Source organism: Furipterus horrens, unplaced genomic scaffold (assembly GCF_987537825.1).
Source record: "Furipterus horrens unplaced genomic scaffold, mFurHor1.1.pri manual_scaffold_1, whole genome shotgun sequence".
Taxonomy (NCBI): domain Eukaryota; kingdom Metazoa; phylum Chordata; class Mammalia; order Chiroptera; family Furipteridae; genus Furipterus; species Furipterus horrens.
The window spans coordinates 191,448,032-191,462,269 of NW_028327171.1; the positions used below are offsets into that span (position 1 = coordinate 191,448,032).

Below are 14,238 nucleotides of genomic sequence, written 5' to 3' on the forward strand. Positions count from 1 at the left end.
GAATTCGTTACGTTCCAGGCACACAACAGTGTCCCCTGTGGTTGAGCGAGGTCATGTGACTAGTATTGGCCAGTGGGTTGCGAATGGAAGTAACAAATGTCATTTATAGAAGAACATGTAACAGGATATGTATTGACAGTGTGAAAACAGCCCAAAACCCTGTTTTCCTCTACTACACAGTTCAGCACCTTTGAAGATGGCAGCTGCTCCTTTAGCCTAAGAGCCTGAGTGACAATGACAAGTAGAGCCCCTTCCCTTGCCAACACAGAGTAGACATGTAATGTGAGGAAGAAATAAACCATTCCTGTTGTAATCCACTGAAATTTTGCAATTATTAGTTACTACAGAATAAGCTGGCCTATTCTGATGAATGCACAATGTTAATAAAATCACAAGTGTTTCTACTACATTTTAATCACAGACAATGCTTGTCCATTTTACCCTACATTTATACAAAAAGTGCCATGCATATGATTCTTTGCAGGAGAAAGCTAGTTTTAATAAATTTAGAAAACAACAAATAAAAACTACAATGAAATACCACTGCATACCATATAGATGGCTATACTTTAGAAAATGGAAAATAACAAGTATTGTTGAAGATGTGGAAACATTAGAATCCTCATACATAGCTGATGGAATGTAAAATGTGCACCTACTGTGGAAAATCATCCAAAAGTTCCTCAAAAAGTTCAAGGCAGAGCCCTGGCTGATGTGGCTCAGTAGGCTGAGTGCCAAAGGGTTGCCAGTTCGATTCTCAGTCAGGGCACATGCCTGGGTTGGGGGCACGTGTGAGGCAACCATACATTTGATGTTTCTCTCCCTCTCTTTCTCTCTCTGTTCCCCTCTCTCTAAAAATAAATAAATAAAATCTTTATTTAAAAAAATTTCAAGGTAGAATTAATATATGACCCAGCAATTTCACTCCTAGGTATATATTCAAAAGAAATGAAAACATATGTCTACACAAAAACTTGTACACAAATGTTTATAGCAGCATTATTCATAATAGCCAAAAAGTGGAAACAATTCAAATGTCCATCAACAAATGAATGTAATGTGATTGCTGAGTCAGGTGCAATTTTCCAAGCTCTCTATATGTTATTTATATGTGATTTGAGCATCATTGCTTTGATAAGGTGTTTTTATGGAAATACCTTGGTATGATGCACAACTATCATTTAAAAAACACTATCAGAGAAATGAATGTTAGCTTTGCTATGGTAGGTTAACAATCTTTCCTAAGTACCAGCTGAGTCTTCATTGGTGCACTTGCTCAAAATCTGAAGGAATTGTGGCTTCCTTTGTTCTCAATAAGTCTAACCAAGTGTGACAAAAAGAGAGCTGATTCTTTTTATCCTAATCCTCATACCTATGTAAAGAGAAGGTCAGCAGCTCTAATAATACAAAAAATGCATATTAAAATAAGATACCATCTTTCATCTACCTGTTTTGCAAAGTTTAATGATGGATAATGTCTAGTATTGTCAAGAGTTGTAAAATGAATACTCTCAATAATGGATGGTGGGAGTATAAATGATACCATTTTATTGGAGGACAAGTTTAAAATACCTATTAAAATTTTATACATACATAATTTTGACATGGCAATTCCTATTCTAGGAATTTATCCTCCAGTAATACTGACACAATATTTTATAGCATAAATATTCAAGGATGTTCTTTGTATAATTGTTGGTGATAGCTAAAATATAATATACAATTTTATGTCTATGATTTGAGATCATCTTTTAAATTATTTATGTATTTATTCATTTATTTTAGAGACTAAGGAGAGAGAGAGAGAGACAGAGACAGAGAGAGAAATATCTATTTGTTGTTTCCCTTATTGATGCATTCATTGGTTGATTCTTGTACGTGCCCTTACTGGGGATCAAAATCACAACCTTGGCATATCAGGACTATGCTCTAACCAACTGAGCTACCCGTCCAGGGCCTATACTGTCACTTTTTCAAACAAGATTAATCTAGATAAATAGTAATTTTAAAAATACAATAAAAAAAGAAAAAGAAAAAAATAACAAGATTACTTTACAGATACTGACATGGTTAAATGTCGAAACTGTATTTAGTGGGAGAAAATAACTTGTATATTTATTAGGATTTCCATTTCAGTGGGGAAAACAAAACTGGTATTAAAGTATACTATTACTATTACTATTACAGTAATAGTAAACAGCTGCCATTTGTAAGACACTGCCTTAAGCTATCTACATAAATTATTTAATTTAATGTTCACAATGACCCTATGAGGTAAGTCTATAATAACACTATTTGCAAAATGGGGAACAAAGAGATTAAGTAACTTGCTGAAGGTTTCATAGACAAAAAGCTGGAATTTGAACCCAGGCCATCTGGCTCTAGAGTCCATCTTCTTAACCTACTATGCCAAGTCACCTGATATCTATATGTAAACATATACATACAAAGTTTACAATCATATATGTCAAACTTTTAACAATGGTTATATACCATGAATATACTACTTTTATAAAAAAATAATATTTATTTCCTGCCATGAACCAGATCATGTTCTAAATACTGGGGAGAGATATGTTTTAATAATAAAATAAGTAGCTACTATCAATGATCTCAATGTCTGAACAGGATTAAGCTTTAACTTTCATTCACATCACAGATTGAATTGGGTGTTAAATATAACAGACTTTCATATTTTGATTTAAGGATTCCTAGCACCTTGTGGTGCCACCATGTTCTTGGACGGGAATCTGCAAACATTTTCTGTGAAGGGACAGAGAGCAAATATTTTAGGCTTTGGGGGATATACTGTCACAACTACTCAATGCTACCATTGTGGCATAAAAGCAGTCATAGATAATATGTAAATGAACGGGCATTGTTGTGTTCCAATAAACTTTTTTATAAAAACATGTGGTGGGCTAGATTTGACCCATGGGCCATAGTTTATCAGTCCTTGTTCCAGGGTTTTCTGAGTCCTGGACTGGATCCTCCCTGCATTCAAGAGGTCAAGAGAAAGAATGAGAAAGGCCTAGAAACAGGACATGACTTTTACCCATCTATAATTGGCCAGAATCCAGACATACGGGTCCAACCAAATGAGACTGAGATATGTAATTTTCTTGTTACCAATGAAAGAAAAAGAGATTGATGACTACTTAGCAAGCCTGTGGCACAATAAGCTCTTTTCGTTACCAAATATCCTATTTAGTATTTTTTCTTTGTATAGATAATATTCTTCCCATACCAAATAGGTTCAAATATTGCTCTTTATGGTCTAATGATCTATGAACTAAAAAAGACAAATAATCTGCCCAGATATACCCACACCCACAGTTATGCAAACAAAAACAAAAACCAAGAAAACTGTGAAATACATTCTCATTCAGAACAAGGAAGAATTGAAGACACACAGTTCTCACTGGGTCCCTCTCCAGTTGACACCATGTTAACACTTAGTTTCTCATCTCCACCTAATAACTTCGAGATGTAATAAATCACGAAGGGAAAGAAAGAAAAAAGAAGAGAATGAGAAGGGGAAAAAGAGGAAAATGAAAAGCTCAAAGCCTTTCTTAACTAATTTGCTATTAGAGGTTTAGAAGCAGTCAGAATTTTTTATCTGCAAGGCTCCAAATTTTAGACTCTATTCCTTTCTGTTGTTTCCTACAAACCCATAAGGGAATTCTTTCCTGATCTCTTCTGTTATAATATCTTGCCACATGCTGCTAAAAATAACCTCTACTAAGTTTCTATTTTCTACTCCCTTCCCCCAGGGCTCAGTAACACTCCATCTGCTTCTCAAGTAATCACTGGCAACAGTTTTGTGAAATGTTTTGCCACTGCATTTCGAGGTTAACCATCTTTTCAGCCACTGATATTAGGTTTATTCAGCCCAGCACCTACCTGCTGTGCAAATGTCACATAGGGTTTGCTTTTTTTTTTTTTTTTTTATGGTAGCATTCCACTTCAAGCAATGAACAAAACAGAAAAGCCTCTATTCCCACTGAGCTTATATTCTGTAGGATTCTTCTAACTCTTCATATGGTTTCATTTTAGGAAGGACACACTTGTTTTTAAGTGTCCTCAGGATTTGTTTTAATGAGTTATGGGAAGATATGCAGACATGGAAATGACTGTCATGAAAGAGAATTTGTACATTCACAGATCCCTGGACCAAGGAGGCCCATTTTGGACTTCTGATATCTAGAACTGTAAGATAAACAACATAACTTTGTATTGTTTTAAGCCACTAAATTCATGGTTATATGTTACAGCAACAATAGAAAACTAGAGAGTTCCTGCCGAAATGAAGGCACAGGTAGACATGCTTCACTTCTGTCCACACCATAAGAAGGAATACAACTACCTCAAAACTAAAAACAACCAGAAAATCGACTTGCATGGAAGTCCAACAAAAATATAAAGAATACTCATCCAGACAGGTAGGAGGGGCGGAGAAGACGCGGTGTGGTGACCATTTAGGCCAGCAGAAAGCACAGTCACATATTATAAAAGCTGGGAGGGATACCTGGGGAGCAATCCCAGCTCCAGGCCCAGACTGCGCAGCTCACAGTTCCAGTGCTGGGTAAAATAAAGCCTCATTGTTTCTGTCTGTGAAAACCAGTGGGGGCTGGGGCAGAAGAAACTGCCAGTCTCTTAACAGAGTCCATTTGTTTAGAGGCCCCCTCACAGTTCTAGAATGTCTGCAAACCCACCCACTCAGGGAGCCACAGCTAGGGGAACAGCCAGAGAGGCACAAGTCCCATACAGGAAATGGGAGAAGTGCCTAGAAAAGGAGCAAGTGCTGAGCAAGTGGCATTGTTTCCTCTCAGACTCCTCTCCCACACATAGCACCACAACATGGTGAAACTGGTTGCAGGCACTGACAAATACCTAAGACTCTGCCCCTTACAACGTAGCAGGTGTGAGTGCTCTGCCTAAGACACAGAGACAAACACAGGAGGCTGTCAAGTTGAGAAGACAGAGAAGAATGGCCCAAAAGAGGGAGCAGATCAAGGCTCCAGTGGGACAACTAAGCGATGAGGAAACGAAGTGAAATAAAAGAAAACCCACATGAAACCAATGGTGAAGGGAAGGAAGCCCGGGTTCAAATAAATAATTTGGAGCATACAGAAGAAATAAAGAGTCAACCAGCACAGAATGAGGAAAACAAGAATTGAAAAAAATGAGGAGAGGCTTAGGAACCTTTGGAACAACTTTAAATGTGCCAACATCCAAATCATAGAAGTGCTAGAAGAGGAAGAGCAAGAAATTGAAAACTTATGTAAAAAATAATGAATGAAAATGTCCCTAATTTGGTGAAGGAAATAGACATACAAGTCCAGGAAGCACAGAGAGTCCCAAATAAGCTAGACCCAAAGAGGACCACACCAAGACACATCATAATTAAAGTGCCAAACGTTAAAGATAATGAGAGAATCTTAAAAGCAGCAAGAGAGAAGAGAGTTACCTACAAAGGGTTGCCTATAAGACTATCAGCTGAATTCTCAAAAGAAACTTTGCAGGCAAGAAGGGACTGGCAAGAAGTATTCAGAGTGATGAAAAGCAAGGACCTGCAACCAAGATTACTCTATCCAGCAAAGCTATCATTTAGAATGGAAGGGCGGATAAAGTGCTTTCCAGAAGAGGTAAAGCTAAAGGAGTTCATCATCACCAAGCCCTTAGTATATGAAATGTTAAAGGGACTTATTTAAGAAAAAGAAGATCAAAACTATGAACACTAAAAGGACAACAAACTCACAACTATCAACAACTGAATCTAAAAAATAAAAACAAAGCAAACAACTAGAGCAGGAACAGAATCATAGGTACAGGGATCATTTGGAGGGTTATCAGCTGGGAGAGAGAAGAGGGAGAATTGGGGAAATGGTGCAGGGACTGAGAAGCATAATTGGTAGGTATGAAATAGACAGGAGGATGTTAAGAATAATATAGGAAATGGTGAAGCCAAAGAACTTACATGCATGACCCATGAGGGAAGTGGGGTACTAGGCAGAGAGGAGAAAGGGGAAAAATATTGGGACAATTGTAATAGCATAATCAATAAAATGTACTTAAAAAAACAATAGGAAACTGTCTTTGTAAATGAACATGAGCATGCTTCTAGCCAACCTAAAAAGCACACAGTTATTAAAACATACTCATATCAATAACTTACATCTTTTGATTATATATAATTAACTTACAGAAGTTGAACTTTTCTTTAAATTTTTAAATATTTTATTTACTTATTTTTAGGGAGAGGGGAAATGAGGGAGAGAGAGAGGGAGAGAAACATCAATTGGTTGCCTCTCCCGTGCCCCCAACTGGGGACTCAGCCCAAAACCCAGGCATGTGCCCTGACCAGGATCAAATTTTCACCCTCTCGGTCTACAGGCCAGCGCTCAATCCACTGAGACACACCAAGCAGGGCAAGCTTTTCTTTTCTATTTAGCATTTCTGCTCAAATTTTGAGCTTCAGAAACAAGAGAAAATTCAAGTAGTGTTAAATAATTAAATATAAATATCTGAAGAATGTCAAACATTTAATTGTAACTAGCATTATCTCCTTTTTATCAGGTGAAATAGAACTTCTTTGTGGTTGTCCACTGCTCTCTAGGAACTCAAAATAAAGTTTAGACATCTGAACAGCCCTGACTGGTGTGGCTCAGTTGGTTGGGCATCGTCCTGCAAAGTGAAAGGGTGCAGGTTTCAATTCCCGGTCAGGACAAATGCCTGGGTGGCGGGCTGGTCCCCGGTCAGGGATTGTGTGAGAGGGAATCACACATTGATATCTCTCCCTCTCTTTTTCTCTCCCTTCCTCTCTCTCTAAGAATGAATTTAAAAAAACAAAACTAAAAAAAAAAAGGCATCTGAACAGACTTATTACTTTGATCATTTATTTATGTTTTTGTTTTTGTTTTAAAGTCTATTTTATTGATTGTGCTGTTACAGTTGTCTCAATTTTTCCCCTTTTGCCCCTCTCCACCCTGTACCCCACCCCTAGCAATCTCCCCACTTAGTCCATGTCCATGGGTCATGCTTGTAAGTTCTTGGGCATTTCCATTTTCCTATACTATTCTTAACATCCCCCTGTCTATTTTGTACCTACCAATTATGCTTCTCAATCCCTGTACTTTTCCCCCTGTTTTCCTTCTTCCCTCTCCCAGCTAATAACCCTCCAAATAACTCCTTATCTATGGTTCTGTTCCTGTTCTAGTTGTTTGCTTAGTTTGTTTTTGTTTTTTTTACATTCAGTTGTTGATAGTTGTGAGTTTGTTGTCATTTCAATGTTCATAGTGTTGATCTTTTTCTTAAATAAGTTCCTTTAACATTTCATATAATAATGACTTGGTGATGATGAACTCCTTTAGCTTTACCTTGTCTGGGAAGCACTTTGTCTGCCCTTCAATTCTAAATGACAGCTTTGCTGGATAGAGTAATCTTAGTTGTAGGTCCCTGCTTATTTGAATACTTCTTGCCAGTCCCTTCTTGCCTGCAAAGTTTCTTTTGAGAATTCAGCTGATAGTCTTATAGAAACTCCTTTGTAGATAACTCTCTTCTTTGCTCTTGCTGTTGTTAAGGTTCTTTCTCTATCTTTATCCTTTAACATTTTAATTATGATGTGTCTTGGTGTGGTCCTCTTTGGGTCTAGCTTATTTGGGACTCTCTGTGCTTCCTGGACTTGTATGTCTATTTCATTCACCAAATTAGGGAAGTTTTCATTCATTATTTTTTTACATAAGTTTTCAATTTCTTGCTTTTTCTCTTCTCCTTCTGGCATCCCTGTGATTCATATGTTAGTACTTTTGGAGATGTCCCAGAGTCTTCTTAAACTCTAAATTTTTAAAATTTTTGTTTCTTCATTTTGTCTGGCTGAATGTTTATTTCTTCCTTATGTTACAAATTGTTTATTTGAATCCCAGCTTCCTCCCTTCACTCTTGGTTTCCTCTGGATTTTTCTTTATTTCACTTAGTGTAGCCTTCATTTCTTCCCTTATGCTTTTGCCATATTGAATGAGATCTCTGAGCATTCAGATCACCAATGTTTTGAACTCTGTATCTGATAAATTGGCTATCTCTGCTTCACTTAGCTCTTTTTCTGGGGTTCTGCTCTGTTCCTTCATTTGGGCCATATTTCTTTGTCTTCTCTATTTGACAGCCTCCCTGTGTTTTTTCTGTGTACTAGGTAGAGCTGCTTTGACTCCCTGTCTTAGTGTGCCTGGTAAATTGTATGGGGCAGAGCCTTGGTTGTTCTCCAGGGCAAGGCAACCTGCTTCACTGCTTTGTGCCTATGTGTGTGGAGTAGAAGGGGTAGGAGAGGGGACAGTGCCTCTGCTGCCTTTCGGAGGCTTAATTGGTACTCGCCCCATTTCCAGTCACTTCACCCACTTTCCATATGTGACTGGCACCCCTCTAGCTGCTGCTCTAGTGGTGGTTCCCAGGGTGGGTGAGTTTGTGCATGTTCCAGGCCTGTGTAGTCCCTTTAAATGGGCTCTCCTGAGCAACTGGCAGTATCTTGCACCTCACCAACCCCCTCAGGTTTTTACAGCCAGAGTTATGAGGCTTTATTTTTCCTGGGCTGCATGGTCTGGCCTAGGGCTGGGATTATTCGCTCACAAGGTATCTGTCCCGATTTTTGTCCACTATATGTGAATTTGGGGCCACCCATTCCACTGGCTGTCCCTGCTACTGCCTGAAAGCTGCAGCAGCCACACCGGGCCCTCTTCACCCTGGTTCCACCCCTCCTATGTACCTGGATGAATATAGCTTCTTCAAATCCTTCGTTTTGGGACTTCCATACAGTTTGATTTTTCTGGCCATTCTGGGTGTTTTTTGTTTTGAGGTTAGCTGTCATCCTTCCTTTGGTTATGCAAGAAGGCAAAGCATGTCTACCTATGCCTTTAACTTTACTGGAAGTCCTGTTTTTATTATTTTTAATTTGAGGTTTAAATTTGAGAAGGACAATATTTAAAAGATTTTTTCAGTGGGGCAAGATATGAACTTGTCACATAAGTAATTATTAAACTCTGTAAGCCAATTAAAATAGAATGTCTGTTAAACTGAAGATAATTTATTATCTGATTTATAACTTTTTAATTATTGTATTTTCTCAGAAAGTATTTCACACTCACACCATAGAAGAATCTTATCTAAATTTGGGCAAGCTAGGGATTTCTGAAGAATTTTATTATATAACTAAGACCTCTCCATGTGCCATTATGGACTGTGTTTTTAAATACTTATTCAGTTAGATTATGAATAAATCTAGAGTACAACTTTAAGATTTATTAACACCTTGTCCATACACAGATCACACAGAGCATTCTCTCGCATCTTGACTTAGTTCATTTGTATATTTCTGTGGACTTTTCTATTTTCCTTTGAGAAAGGAGAAAGAAAAAGTCATGCTTCCAGAACCCTTTAGAAATCTCAGGAGATTACTAAGCTCCATTCAAGTTAGGAAGAATAAGTCCTACCCTATTTGGATTTTCATTCTATCACACATTCAGTCTCATTTATATACTTATATAAACCAAATTAAGCCATATTAAAGCCCTCTATTCTTTGTCCTAAATGCATTTGCCAGTAGGTAACCAAGCTGCAAAGTTTAGAGCCAACTATCATGTTTAGAGAGCACATAGTCCTCCATAACACTGCTCTCAATTCTGACACTAACTACAAATTTGGGGTTCCCAAAACTGCCCTCAGTTTTGAAAATTTGCTAGGAAGACTCAGAGATTTCACTGAAAACTGTTATATTCAGTTACAGTTTATTACAGGGAGAGGCTACAGATTGAAATCAGCCAAGGGAAGAAACTCTTTGGGCAAAATCTGGCAGAGCTCCAAACACAAAGTTTCCATTGTCCTCTTCTACCAGTGAGGATGTTGTTTCTCTCCCAGTACTGAAGTGTGACAATATTCATAGATTATCACCAACCAGGTCCAGAGATTTTATTGGGGTTTATCACCTAGGCATGACTGACTGACTAACTCATTGACTGATTGCCCATATGGTTGAACTTATCTCCTGGTTGATCACAGAGCCTGTCTTTCAGTAATGGCCAATTCCCACTCTAAACAAAGACATTCCTCTCAGGTATGATTTAAATTACCTCTCAGAAGCCAAGGGCAAAGGCCAGACCTCTCTTTGGGCAAGGCCAAATTATTTACTAAACACTAAAAAGAATTTCAATTTTTTTCTTTTTTTTAATTTAACATTTTTCTTTATTTTACCCTTTTGATGGTGATATTTCTGATTACAATACAAATGAGAGGTTTTTATGACCGATTGATCTTCAGAAGTTTTCAGAGAGGAGGTGGATAGTCACAGATACAGAAATACCTGAACCATTATAAAGGATAGCTATTTTTCATTTATAGGGAGAGAAAAAGTTTTTTTCATTTATATACAAACAGAAAACCAGTAGCCATAGTTTTCCAACCTCAGCCAAGGGTTGAAAGGATACAGACCACAAAACTCACTAGTTGGTTATAGTAGTTCCAGATCTCAAAGAGCCATTTTCTGTTCACAAACATATAAAATATTTTTGGTTTTTTAGCTCATACTGACCCACAGACAAGACAAATTACAAGGCCAGAATAAACAAACAGAAAAACAAATGAATAAATAATAATAATAAAAAAAACTTAAAAAGACAGTCAGATATTCTGCCTTCTGCTACCCACTGTGACAAGATTCCCTGTGTCGGTCTGACTCCCATCCAACATACACCAAATGGTCATATCATAAACAAACAAACAAACAAATAAATGCTAGATTTCATGTTGCTGCCACCAGCAGTTATACACAAATCAAAACCAGAGCAACATCCAGACTTGGTCATAACAAATAACAGAACCAGAAACAGGAAAGAGATTTAGTCAGTAAAGCTCTATTGTCACATGAGAGTCAACTCAGGAGCCAGAAAGATTATGTCTAGGTGAAAAGAGTCATCTAGTACTCCTCTGTGGCACTGCGGTCTACTCAGTACCAATAGGTAAATCATTTAGAAAGAAAGTTATTAAGGAGGCCAGTTTTTAAAATGGCTTGGTCATCACAAAACAAAATTGAGCAAATAAACGAAGCATGATTTAAAGAAAAATATGAAGCTACCAAGGTTAACAAGTTAGCAATTAGTTTGTTAATAAAAGAAAAATAGATTTTGAGATCTTATTCCCCATCTGTTATCAGTGTGGCTCAAATAAATTCTTATAAAAAGTCTCAAAAAGAAAAAGAAAAATAGTGTGCTTGCTTCGGCAGCACATACACTAAAATTGGAATGATACAGAGAAGGTTAGCATGGCCTCAGTGCAAGGATGACACGCAAATTCGTGAAGCGTTCCATATTTTTTATGTTCGACTGGCTCCAGACTATGATGCTTTGGATGTTGTAAACAAAATTTGTACCATCTAAACTGAGTCCAGCTGGCTAATTCTAACTATAACATTTTTATTCTAAAAAAAAAAAGAAGAAGAAAAATAGCAATTTTCTCACATGAGAAAATAAAGCGTTCTTCCATATTCAGATATCAGCATTGCAGATGTCAGGGGTAGAGCTGATTTTTTTTTGGAGTTAATAATTTACAGAAAGGCTCACGGTTTTGTTTAGTTTGGGTTCTCGAACTAGGCCCTGGTTTTGCTGTGTGTTGTTTCTGTTTATCAGGGTACAAATTGGTGTGTATGTTTCCTTTCTGTAGGGTGTGATATGCATGTTTACCCTTAGTGGAAGCAGGCAGTGTCAATTTTGTTCCACATTTCTTTAGTTTCCTTCTTGATAGCTCCCTCCTGTCTATTTGAATTTTTGTCTTAATTTACTTACATGGAAAAGGCTGCCATTTAATGAGCACCTAATTTATGTCAAATAAAAATATGATCTTGTTTAATAGTCACAATTACTTTGTGAGGTAGCTATTACTCTTATTTTACACACAAGGAAAGTGCCACAGAAGTTAAGTCATTTGCTCAAGGACCCATAAATAGTAAGAGGTGAAGCTGAGATTTGAACTTTTTACTTATTACTTCTGTTGTATTGTAACTCTGTTGTACTCACCTGCTTTCTCCATCAATTATCAGCTACTTGAAGGCAGGGATTATGCCTCACACGCCCTTAAATGACAAGAACAAAGTATAGGGTCTAGTATGTAGTAGGCATATAAATGAATGAGCTATTCTTTGGTATTTTACAACTGTTTAACATGCATAGATCTTATTTTTTGAAAAAGATAAACTCCCTGTGGGCAAGGAATGTTGAAGTTAAAGCAAAGGTATTAATGTCAAAGATAGAAGCCAGCTAATAATTTGTCCAGGGCCATACCATGATATAGTTCAGGGTTTGGACCATTGCTTTACAAGTAAGAAGCACAATATTGACAATGCATCCAGAGTTGATTAGTTTAGAGGAAATGACTCATTTTGTTCAAGCACATAAGAAAGTGACGAATAGTGTAACTATATTTTAGCTGGTCAGTTATGAGACTTCCTTGGGCTGCACTTTTGGGGTAGGTAACACAGCTCACAGAATCACATTTAGTTTTGTGTTCTCTGGACTATCCTTCAAACTTTTATGTCTAAATGTTCAGGGAACTTTTTAACTGAAATAGTCAGGAACTCAATTAAACAGATGGTTTTGATTTATAGGGACCGCAGGGTAAAGTGAAGGAAAGACATTGAAGTTCTTACAAGTACTGATTTGATGACAGGAAGCCCTCAGAAAGTGCTGAAGTGCAGAGAGAGAGAGACAGACAATATGGTTGTGAGAGAAAATCATTGTACATTTATTCATTCCAGTTGTTCATTTACTCATTCATTATTCATATTTATGGAGTCCCTATTATGTGCCAGATACTGGCCTAGTACTGGAGACTAGCAATGAACTTTCATGGAGCTTATATTCTATAATAGCTGGGAGAGGGATGGAGTTGGGGCGTGGGGAAAGAACAGAAGAACTGTTTCTTATCCTTATCATTGTACCATGTTAAGCCCTTACTAAATTTATTTGCCCTTCTGGGTTATCTATACTCTTTCATTTTCTCATCCTTATACTTCCTGGTATGGTCTCCTCTGGATCTAGTACTTAAGTATTGAAACGCCTACTTTGTTCTTGCAACAGGGAATTGTCAGACAACTACCACATTTGGTAAAGATGCAAATACAAAATCAGAGCCAGCTCTGAACCCTGAGCTGATTATATGTATTGGCATTGTGCAGACAAATTCTAAGAAATAGCACAGGAAAGAAGTTTCTCATTGAATAAAGTAGTTTCACTTCCCTTTGTGTAAAGGGTCCAAGCTTTAGACATAAGGAAAAGAACTTTACTTCTTGCAGAGATGTTTACAAATCACTTAATGAGATCCTACTTCATGACTAGCACATGATGCCCTATAGAGATACGAGTAAGTACAAGATATAGATTCCATTCTCTAGTGGATCGCACTTCCGTTAAGGAGACTAGACCAAAAAAAAAAACTAAAAGTATGAAGTTATATAACACTATAAAGAGACAGTGTTTCTATTTCATCTGCTGCCACCCCCACTCGCAATCAAGCCATTTGGCTTCTCTTGCTTCCCTGACCACACTGGATCCTATGGCATAATCAATTGCGCTCTTGTCCGTATCCTGGGGTCCTCTCCCCCTTGATTTCCCCACACTTTCATCTTTTCTGTTACTTTAGAATTTTCGTTTTTCTTGATGCTACGTTGCAGAGCTGCTTGTCACAATCAAGTTACTTAGTGTTCTATAACTTCCAGAAGGCTGCAACTTAATGTTTGCAGGCACTCTGGATATAGGGCTTGAGAAGAGAGGAAGGAAATTTTACTATTGGAAGCCCGGTTTGTGAAAGAATTGGGGCGTTTAAACCAGTTACTGTAATTGAAAGTTACCAGAAAAACAAATTGCAGCAAGAAAAGAACACAAAGCCTTAACTCATATCCTAGAGTCATTGCAGAAAAAAATGGGAGAGACCTACGTATATTTGGAAGACATCTGTGCAAAAAAAAATCACAACCATAGCGTTACTCTGAGGATTTCATTTCAAGGCAGGAGTAAAGCCTAGCGACTGGCATTTCCCGAATTACGCATACCTGAGGCAGACACCGAGACTATTCTGCATTTGTCGCAAGGGAAAATATGTCATAAAAGGGAGTTTAAAATAATAACAAGCAACGTTGTCTTTAGATTTCTGGACAGTCTGGCACAAAACAAACAAACCCGTTGTCGTAAGAAATGTCGCGATATT

General features: G+C 37.5%; 1 protein-coding gene and 1 non-coding gene across 4 annotated transcripts in view; one reads left to right on the forward strand and one right to left on the reverse strand.

Annotated features, from left to right (window-relative positions):
- The window catches only part of SUMO1 (small ubiquitin like modifier 1), a 46,642-nt gene extending 32,446 nt beyond the window's left edge, over positions 1-14,196 (reverse strand). For all 3 annotated transcript variants that reach the window (XM_090282694.1, XM_090282689.1, XM_090282684.1), the window contains exon 1: positions 14,084-14,196. In XM_090282694.1, coding sequence (XP_090138820.1) covers positions 14,084-14,136 — 53 coding nt within the window. In that variant the 5' untranslated portion in view covers positions 14,137-14,196. The remainder of the gene's footprint in view (positions 1-14,083) is intronic.
- LOC150022517 (U6 spliceosomal RNA) lies at positions 11,248-11,354 on the forward strand. The gene has a single exon (XR_016513394.1). It is a non-coding gene; the product is annotated as a U6 spliceosomal RNA (small nuclear RNA).
- Positions 14,197-14,238: the final 42 nt, after the last annotated feature.